General features: G+C 33.0%; 1 protein-coding gene across 1 annotated transcript; it reads right to left on the bottom strand.

Moving 5' to 3' along the window:
- Positions 1 to 1,817: 1,817 nt before the first annotated feature.
- On the bottom strand, positions 1,818 to 6,351 carry LOC115957744 (serine carboxypeptidase 24-like). Its single transcript, XM_031076065.1, has 9 exons — positions 6,123 to 6,351; positions 5,460 to 5,567; positions 5,258 to 5,353; positions 5,074 to 5,166; positions 4,892 to 4,977; positions 4,409 to 4,809; positions 4,088 to 4,183; positions 2,152 to 2,257; positions 1,818 to 1,961 (listed from the first exon to the last, which is right to left on the bottom strand). Exons 1-9 carry the CDS (start codon positions 6,349 to 6,351, stop codon positions 1,818 to 1,820), a joined length of 1,359 nt encoding a protein of 452 aa, XP_030931925.1.
- Between the last annotated feature and the right edge of the window lie 4,638 nt (positions 6,352 to 10,989).

The raw sequence follows: 10,989 nt of genomic DNA, 5'->3' as shown, positions 1-10,989 counted from the left end.
ATTAAACATCAGCACAGCTTTGGCACATCAGCAACCTCCAAACTAAAGTACACCCATCTGTAACAGCTTCCCACAACTAACTTGCTAACTACTTATTTATACAAACCTCAAGAGGATAGAAGTGTTAAGGGAAGGAGTGTTATTTCTTGCATAATTTTTGAGGGGCAGTGTCATCCCGTAAAACCTTAAGGGAGGTTTGTGTAGTTTGCCTATTTTATTTTTTTTTTATAAATCGGTATGAGATTGAACTTAGCACTTCATTCTCCATCCGTTATATATTGGGGAGGAGATAGTCCTAAAAAAAAAAAAAAATGTAAAACGTATTCTTATAGCAGGATCTTCTCACATCTATTAAATTCCTAAAAGGGTCTGTTTTGGATCTCCCTATATCATTGTTCAGAATTTATGGAACACTGGTTTGGCATGTGGATTTCTTGATTAGATGCTTTGCAAGAGCAAATATAATCACTCAAGTCCCATGAGATAACCACATGAACCCTCAAGCAGCATAATTAATCTTGGATGAGGTGTTCTTGTTTGTTGAAAACTTTTGTAGCCATTGGGTCTTTGCATTTCCACTATCTTATTCTTGTCCTTGTATCCTTATGGGCATGTTCATTGCTGTTACTGATCCATTGCCATTTAGATGCATTGTTATTATAATAGCTTGTATACATCTTTTAATTGAAACTACGTAAGTAGAATATGGTGTAAAAGTTAGCAGTTTGGGGTGACTATTAGGGGAAATTTCTGGTTTGGTTTGATGGCCTGGCTCGACTTATGAAAGTTGAATTTGACCTTGTCAATATACTTTTGTTTTTCGCTTTTAAGAATAAATTTTGGAAAACATATTAACTGGAAAATTGTTGAAGAGAATTTTCTGGAATGAAGGAAAAGGGTGGAAAAGCCAGCAAAAATTATTCTGCGTAACACTAACTTAATAAACAAAAACAAAAAATCTTGATAAGTATCTAATGATGCTCAACCATTTGATTTTAGGCTAAGAAACATGCCCATTTAAGGATCCAATTATTATTGAGTGCATATCTTGGAAATATATTTAGGAAAGGAGGAAAAAATTTTAAACTATTTAATTGATTAATAGGGGGTCTGTCAACCTTCCAATTATGCAGAATCTTTAAAAATGTAGGAAATTAAAGCGTCCAATTGGTTTAGTGTTCTGATTAAAATGATGAATACTGTTTGAGACTTATGCATATACTTATTAAAAAAAACATATATGTTTTCCATTAGGTGCAGAAACTTTCGCTTTTAGTTACTGAGGCGTACACGGATGCACATCAGAAGAGTGTCTAGGTGAGAATTTTTTTTGGTGATTGAAACTCTCCTACCACCTTTGCTATAAAACCGAAAGTCTCAGCCCTTATATTTTTCAGGCCATGAGGAAAGGGTGAGTGATCTTGCCCAGAGCTTGGGAATGCCTCTAGGCCTCAGCGAGGGTTTAGAGTAAATATTTCTTCATCTCACACTGGTATTTGCGATGCACTTCAATTGCTTTTGGTCCTTAATTTAGGATTGAAATTGGGTTACTCGGTTTTCTAAATTAAATGGCATGACACATAGGGAAGGGAAGCCATTAGTGAAAATGCCACGGTTTATCCTCTCGGTTTTCTCAAACATGGTCAACATGTTATTTTTTGGATTTGTGACTTGAAATGGGGAGGATCATGTTCCATATATAGAAGCACTAATTTTGGATTTGTAACATATCAATCCAAATCATGAAACCATTACATTAATTAATAAGTTGCTCATATATAATCAATTTTCTTTAGTTGTCATCTCCAAGTAATTTGTCAAGAATGTGGCAATTCCTTCCCTGCCAAAAAAGATTTGAAAAGAATGAATGCTCTCTTGGGTTGAAATAGTGGAACCTCGTGACCAGCCCCTCTCACTGTAGCAAAAGTTAGCTGATCGTAGACCTCTGTCCATCCTCCTACCTATAAAAGAAGTTTAATTTTCAGATTATTGTAACAATAATATTTATCTACCTATCTATATATTTTTGATAGTGTGTTCGAGGTTTTGACCAGATTATTGTAACAATAATATTTATCTACCTATCTATATATTTTTGATAGTGTGTTCAAGGTTTTGACTGATTTTTGGTAAGAAATTGTGTTTTATTACCTGATCATCTGCGTACCATGGATACCACTTAGTTTTATCTGTGAGATTGAGATGGTTGAGGGCTAGCCTAGTGCTAATCACTGGAACCACTGAATCTGTGTCCCCACTGCATCAACATAGAAGCAATTGCCTTAAAAATTAGATCTTTCTCTTTGTTTCTACATCTTAATTACTTTTCAAATCAAAAGCAACTGCATTTACACTACTCTTTAATTTGTATCACCACAACCTCTCATGTAGCCAAAGCTTCGTAATATTTATTATGCTATATGCTTGTTTCGATATGGAATTGAGTATGTTTATAAACAAAAGCTTTAGGCTATAAACAGTAAGTTATCAATAATGCATGGGAGGCAAACACAATGGATCATAATATGCATGCAAGATTTTATAAATAAAGAAAAAAGAAAAAAAAATTGCATGCAAGAGCCGCATATAGAATATAGACTACAGAGTGATAACAGATAACCAATTTCTCTCGTAATTACGATAAATCATTCAATCTTAAGTTGTTCAAAATATAAATTGTAGCTAAAGGACTCTGGCTATAAATTTGAAGTTTGGTACAACAAGAAGTGTACAAGCTAGGAAGATGGCTAGGCAAGCCCAAGTTTATGGCCTTTCAAATCAAGAGATGAAATCTATATTGAAGGAACTACCAACACTAATATTAGAGTAATTCTAGTACCACATAAAAAATCATAATTTTTACAATAATTATTCTACATGATAAATTGTAATTGACTGTCTGTCATTTTCATATGAATGTGTGAAAATTTTTGTAATCTTAGATTGTTTTCTAATGTTAAATTTTCATTAATTGGAATGTTAAGGATATTGTTCAGACTATCAATGACTTTCAATTGCTCAGAGCCATAGAGGCCTAAAAGTACGAGTAGAGTGCCTCTTTTTGTGCGGAAAATGTATCAAATATCAGGTCAGGGAAGATGATTTAATGGGCCATAACCTAATACAAATAGTTTTACAGTGCGCATGTTAATGAATCAAAGAGAAGGTTAGAGAGTTGTTCTTCTTCTTTGATGGGTTGTATCCAAATTTTATTCATACAGGTTTTCTTAAATGGGTCGATTAATGTATATTTTTACGACACACATTAATTATTTATTTTTAATAACATTTCCTAGGAAATTAAAAAACCGTCAAAAAACTAATAAATTTTTCATTTTTTCAGTCTTAAATAGAAACATAGGAGCTGTTTGGTAGGGTGTTTTGAGCAATAATTTTCAATATTTAAACAACATTATACGTATTTCTATACACTTTTCATTCACATTTATTTTCAAAAAATACAAATAATGTTATTAGAATAATATTACCAAACGACCTTTTTTTTGTTTATTGTTGTAGTGTCTTAATATTGTCTTGTCACTTGTAGTTGTATGTAGCCCAATCCAAGTCACCGGCCAAAAATTACTTACAACGTGATGCTAAAGCAATGTTTACCCAGTGACTCTGACAGCAAGTACCCAGGTACAAGTATTGATCTGTGGCAATTTAGTGCACAAAACCCAAGAAAATTCTTCATTGAGATTGCACTATATTGTACCAAATTATGATGGAGAAGCTCCCCAATAGAACCTCAAACACGTGGACTAGTAGACAACGAACAACTTGCCTTTCCCTTCTACTTCCAAGGAACACAACTTACACTACCCAAAATACCATGGGGAAATCATATTTCTACTCTAGTTTTCAAGGAGGAGAAAAAAAGTGAGACAATGGTGAAATTTTTGCCGAGTTTTATCGTTTCTCATGCATTGCGATATATAATTTATTTATTCATATCCATTTATAAAAAGTTCAAAGTTTAGGGCACAAATATCGTAATGTGTGTTAATATAAGTGATGTTAATATAAAATCCATATTTTACTTTAATTACAAAAATTTCTATCCCTAGAATTTAAAAACTTTTACCTGAAAACCCAGATTCTTAGATCAGCTGCAAACAACTTCTTGTATGTCGGCAACATAGAAAATTCAGAATCTGTCCAATTGTTCTGGATATCAGCACTGCACAATAGAAAAGTATATATAAGCATTAGATGCATTCATCAAACACTTAGGTTTCTGTTTTCAATTTTAAAAATAAACAAAGTTAATAACCTTATGGCTCAACTCACATTTTCATTAATGCCTCTAATGAAGATATCTAGGTTCAAATCACTCTCTCCCAATTATCAAATTATTAAAAAATAAATACTTAAACAAAAAGTATCGAGTCGTTAAATAGAAAACCTGTGAGCAATCCACTTGTGAAGAATTCCGGTAACATTTGCATGCATTGCCTTTTGCACTTCCGGTAGATTATAATACTTCTCTGCATAATTCCGAGTACAGGGATCGTACCCAGAAACCCTTGGATGCAATAGAGTATTTCTGAGCCTTGGAGGAGCCCAAGTATCATTAATCAATGTGACGCAAGGTGTTGTATAAATACTGTATTGATCTACGAATCCAAGCTCATATTTCTCGGCATATGTCTGTTTACCATTACATACCGATGATTGATTTACCTCCTTGAAATTGCATTCGTTGAGAATATCATGGTAGATTCTATCAGATATCATTGAGTGGGTCCAGTAATATGTTATAACTCCAATTTTGTCATAGTAATTATCAAATACTGGATTCCCCACCTGCATAATTTGATTGAAATTTTTTAATTAGAGTTATGATCAAACTTGGCGTTCAAATTTGTGTCAATTATGTATTGCTTACTATAAATCCTTTAAAGTTGAAGGCGGGTTGCAAGAGTGCCTTATTATATTCGACAATTTTCTCTGCCAACTGGGGAATATAATGCCCTATAAAAAGAATGAAAACATTAGCTTAAGATTATTTAGAATTACTCATAATTATGTAATAATAAGTTATTAGTTATTTGTTGCATATATATATACCAGCATAGCTCTCCCCAGCAATGTAGAATTCTCGATGTCTGTATTGTGGAAATCTTGACATCCATCTAATTAGAAATACTAGAGCATCCTCAGCTGTGTCACAAAATTGGTAACGTGTAGGATTCACTTACAACATAATTTTATGGAAATTAAATAATAATAAAAAATCATCAAAATCTATTACCAGTCCGTTTATCTCCGGGATCTTTAAGATTGGAGCTTGTATTTGTGTACGAGAAGCCAACACCAGCAGGCGATTCAAGAAATAAAAGATTCGCTTCTGTGAGCACAAAAAGTAAAAACATGATAAATTTTAGCCACAAATTAGCAAAGATAATGGCTTACCAACTTGCTAAATATTAATTATTTTGAATAGTGGTTGTTACCTCTATTCCATGAATACTCATTGAGATAAAGAGATGAACCGGTACTATTAATCCTAAATGGCCCGATTTCCTCCGATGCTCCAAATGCCACTGATGAAGCACCTGGCCCTGCACAATTATGCAATGCATAATTATTAATTAGATGATTCGGGTCAATCTTTTGTGAAGTTAAGCCATGTGGTAGGTACAAAATAGAGTAGTGATGATTTGTTAAGTAGCATAATTTTAGTACAGATACAAGAGTAACGAAAGATGTGTTTTGTTAACGAATTCCCTTAAAAAAATTGTTAATAAACCATTTAAGAAAAATTTTATACCACTTTTATAGGTAATATAAAAGCCTGTCAAAAAAATTAGTTATATTTTTCTTTTCCTCAAAAAAGTTTCTAAAATTTTTTCAAAACTAATTCCCTTATAGCATCCATTAATTTTTCCCATGAAGGATAACAAAATACGTATAACCATATAACCTTTCTACTTAAAAAAAAATTTATTTATGAGTTTCTGTAGTTGTGTACAACCTTTTCACAAATATATTGAAGCACCTATGAGGTTATGACCTTCCCTTTTCATTGATAATTGTTATTATCCTATCACCCTAGAATTACAAAAGAATAGTAGTCGGTGGAAATTAAAAGAAAGTGAGAAAAATGCTAAACTAACCTCCATTGAGCCAAAGAACAAGAGGTTTCTTTTCAGGGAAAGAAGTGGCTTCAGTCAACCAGTAGAAGAGAGCTCGTCCATGTTGCTCGTTGACCGTAACATAGCCAGAAAATTGAGAAAATGTGACTGGTGGTTGTCCAGGCAGTGCTGAAATTCGATCTAGCTCTTGTTGTTTTGGCAAGGTAGCAATGGCAGTGGTGATGGTTGAAGAGAAAAAGAGTAAGGACATGAAGAGTTTAAGGACTACACTTTGGAACACCATTGGACCCTCCAGCAAGCCAACTGATCCAGGTATCATGATACCTGGATCCGAACTTAGTTAATAAGCCAGCACAATATCATAAATGCACCACAGGAGATCTCTCACTTAGGATTACAATAGTAATCATCCAGTAATTAGGAACTATAGTGACATAGTATTTTCCCGCTCACGTAATTATAGATGTTGCTAATTAAATTCATGCAAGAGAAGGAAATATTATTTCGCTGTATTTTGGGAATATTTAATGATTTTTCAGTTTACAAATACAATGTATCAACTACCAAGCCACTGGTGCTATTCTCACTCATTTAATTGAGAGGTTGAGATAAAATTACCAAAGTTTACATTTAATTTTATGGGCCCATTTGTTCAAAGTTTAACCAAGTTTTAGGATTATACTAACTCGGTTAATTGAAAGGTTGAGTCAAACCAAGTTTTTTAATGTTTGGTTTAGAAAATCTGGTTTTATAAAGGAATGTCACTTAGCACATAGGGTGGGTTTGTTTGGGGATGGAAAAGTTGGAGAATAGAAAATTGGAGAGATGATGGAAAAGTTTTAGTTTTCTTTATTTGTATTTGGTTGGAGGATAAAAAAGTTGAGGGATAGAAAATAAAGTTTGAATAAATTTACTCTCATGCCCCTATTACGTAACTTTTTTATATATAAATATTTTATAACTAGAAAAAAAATTGTTTTGGAATAAAATAAGCAAGCCAAACATTTAGCAAATCACCGATAAAAAGAAAGAAAAAAAAAAAGAGAAAGAAAACTGGTGGGCCACCCAACCTTTTCTCCCCTTATTTACTCTCCCCCCTCCCCCCAAATCACTCAAATCAAACACTCTTCTCACCTAAAATCTCTCACATTTCTCTCTTCCATTTTTTACCCTCCCTATTTTCACTTCAATCAAATGCACCAAAAGTCCTATGCATTGTCTGTTGGAAAACATAGTTTTGCATCAAATGCAAAACAAGATAGCGAGAACAACATAAGAATCAACTTCATTAATGAGAAATAGCATACAATCTTGAATTTTAGAACAAAAAATAGAAAGCATACCTTAAGGTGGTGATTCTAAGCAACAAAGTAGATGATCAATCTCAAAAACCGTTCAACCTTTACCTCAATTCCACACGGTACCCACGATGTGTGTTCAATTCTTTGTACGTTTTATTAAGATCTTTCTAAGGATAAAGTAGTAAAGGAAGATAGTTTGGGTTGAATTTGAGGCCAACCCGGCCTCCAAGAAGTGTGGAAGAGATAAGAGAGGGAATAAGGGAGATTAGGTAATGGCTTGGGTTAATTCTTCAGTGATTCCATTATTGAGATCCTTGTTCCCTTTATACAATTCAGTTGCCAGCAATTTGTAACAATTCTGGTATTCCTAGCCATCTAATTAACCAAGTAAGTACTTTCAATTTAGTTGCTTGCTATTTGTATCCAATTCTAGTTTTCCTAGCAAACTAACGAACTAACTACATTCTCAATTACAATACATTATTACACATCAATCTATAAAAATCAGCACAACTTTGACACATATAAATAACCTCCTAACTAAAGTACACTCATTTGTGACAGCTTCCCACAACTAACGTCATGCTGACCCTAACAAGTTCTTTTTCTTGTGTTATGAAAAGTTTGTTTGAAGAGAGATATAAGAGAAAACTGTTTTCTTTCCTTTTAATTGCATACTAGCAATAGATTCACGCGATGTGTGAATATATGTGTGTGTGTATATATGTATTATAACATGTAATGAGGAGTAATATATGTTAGTGCAAACACAATAATAATGGAATAACACAACAAGAAACTGAATAATACTTCTGAATATTATTAATTTAAAGAGAAAAATTACACAACATTATTTGGACTGAGGCATGACGTTTGCTCTCTTTAAAGAGATTCAAGCTCTTAGTTGGCTAAACTTTGTAATCGGTGTAGAACTCCTCTAACTTGTCTCCTCCAGGATACATAAACCCAAATGTCATATGGTTAAAACAACCTCTACACAAAGTGTTCAAGTCTAAAGCTCCACAAGAAAGAACACCCTTTATTGCCAAGAACCTCACTATTTTTTTGTGTGTATATTGTATATTATAGTAACTTGGATTGGGTCTGAATGAGTCTATTTATAGGCTCAATGGGACTCATGAAATTACTACCCAAATTAATCTGATTAATTAGGTCAATTATTCTGATGTAGTGGGTGTTACAAGATTAATTGCTGGATATTAATCTGATGGGCTGGAGTTACACAATTAATGGTGAGATAACGAGTTTCTGAAGAATGAAAAGGCCCAAACGGATAGTCCATTAAGTGGGTTAATGACTCTTCATTTTCTATAATAAAAATGGAGTATTAATTTAGGCTATTTACTCACCAATGGATATGGTAATTATTTTGAGACAATTCATGTTATCCCATTAATCACCACAGTTAAAAAGAACAAAATAGTCTCTCTCATTTTCAATGTAGAATTAAGCATTTTCACTAACTCCTTATCTTCCATATTCACTCCCACATTTATTACATTTATGTTGTAATATTTATTCATTTTAATTAATTAATATTAAAATGCTCCAGCAATCCCCCACTCATTTTAATATTAATTTTTTTTTTAGTTAAAGAGAGATTACTAGAAAAAAATGGGTCACTATGCATCATGAAGGTGTGCTCTGTATTGAACCTTCACTTAGTAAAATAGAGATATCAACTTTAGAGTTGTAGTGGTCTCTGACTTGAACTAGGAGTGTTTTAGGGAAATTAAGCATCACTGCTTACACATAACAACCTAGGTGTTGACATGAGCTTTTATAGCTAGCACTTTACGGTTGTGTGCTAATTCCAGTTTCATGAGTGTATTTGAGATTAAGTCCAAATCTCATATGGAGTGACTCCACCCCCACACTCACATAGGTGAAATTTCGTCAAGAGTGCTTCTGTAATTTTGACATCCCACTTATATGAGCTACAAATTTCATTAAGAGTTTTTTACTTAACCTTTCCATATTACAGGATAAATGCACTTACATCATAGGGATGAACAATTTAAAAAATTATTTACAAAATAAATAATTAAAATAAATAAATAGTACATTTCTTACAACCATCGCATGATTCGTTTTTCTCATTGAACCCAATTCTCAGGATCTCTGGTCCTTGGGTTGGGTATCCTTATACATGGCTCATGATTCTATGGACTTTAGTCCCATCCCCCTCGATGTATTCTAGACCCTATCTTTTGCCAAGACCTTGGTAAATGGATCTACAAGATTATCATTAGATTTAATATAATCTATAGTTATGATGCCACTATTCAAATAAGATCGCATGGTACTGTGCTTTCTTCTTATAGGTCTAGATTTACCGTTGTAGTAACGGTTTTTAACTCTACCAATTGTGGCAATGCTATCACAATGAATTAATATAGGTGGAATTGGCTTTTTCCAAAATGGAATTAGCAATTATTTTTTGCTTTTTAGACTTCCAACAAATAGCACCACTATCTAAGGTAAAAATATAACTAGTGGTAGAGAGAGAATCACCTAACAAAGTATTCCAATCAACATCATTAAAAGCTTCAATTACAGCATGGTACTTTTTATAAAATAAGCCATAACATTTGGTACCAATTAAATATCTCATGACTTGCTTAATAGTTATAGCCAGTGATCTTTATTAGGCTTGCTAGTAAATCTACTTAGCACTCCTACCGCATATGCAATGTCAGGTCTAGTACAATCAGTAGCATATTGCAAACTACCAATGATACTAGCATAATCCTTTTGATTAAAAATCTCATCATCATTATTCATAGGAAATAAATGAACACTAGAATCAAAAGGAGTAACTACACTTTTGTGATCATGAAAATTATATTTTCTCAACATAATGTGATTGATCAAAAAATATTCCATCACATGTTTTTGTAATTTTCACGTCCAAAATAAAACTAGCCTCACTAAGATCTTTCATATCAAAATGACTTTTAAGCATATTTTTTGTCTCATTTATAACATGCATATTTGAGCCAAAAATCAACATATCATCCACATAAAAGCTAATAATAACATGTAAATTATTCCATGATTTAGAATAAATACATTTATCATATTCATTTGATTTATAACTAAAAGTTCAAATAGTGTATAAAACACCCTTGAACGTTTAGACCCCCAATAACAAAAATATCAATTCAAGCTTTATGACAAACAATAAGTGCGGAAAATGAACACAAGCTATAAACAGAATTGGTAAACAATCTAAGCCAATTAAAATCACATTCACAGCAAAAAATCAAAGGCAAAGATTAAGGGAAGAGAGATGTAAACACAAGGACAACACAATGATGTGTTATCGAAGAGGAAACTGAAACCTTCAGCGTAAAACCTCTCCGCCGCCTTCCAAACTGTAAGTAATCCACTAGAAAATGTAGTTGAGATATATGAACAGCAATAGACCCTCCAAGTCTAATCTACCCAGTGTACCTAAGTCCTCCAAACTTCTTGCTTCAACGAGGTTACTCCGAACCTATTTCTTTTTTCACTTCCTGGATTCCGCTACTTGACCACAGCATCAACCAATGTGAAATTGGTTC

This window comes from Quercus lobata, chromosome 2 (assembly GCF_001633185.2).
Source record: "Quercus lobata isolate SW786 chromosome 2, ValleyOak3.0 Primary Assembly, whole genome shotgun sequence".
NCBI lineage: Eukaryota > Viridiplantae > Streptophyta > Magnoliopsida > Fagales > Fagaceae > Quercus > Quercus lobata.
This window is presented reverse-complemented; position numbering and strand designations above follow the sequence as displayed.

Excerpts from the sequence above, each read along its gene's own strand:
- LOC115957744 (XM_031076065.1), bottom strand. The coding sequence starts at position 6,351 with ATGTCCTTACTCTTTTTCTCTTCAACCATCACCACTGCCATTGCTACC. Across the intron at positions 4,978-5,073 it reads TGCTGGGGAGAGCTATGCTG|GGCATTATATTCCCCAGTTG; the intron begins GTATATATATAT and ends TTCTTTTTATAG. Across the intron at positions 1,962-2,151 it reads CATGGTACGCAGATGATCAG|GTAGGAGGATGGACAGAGGT; the intron begins GTAATAAAACAC and ends CTTCTTTTATAG.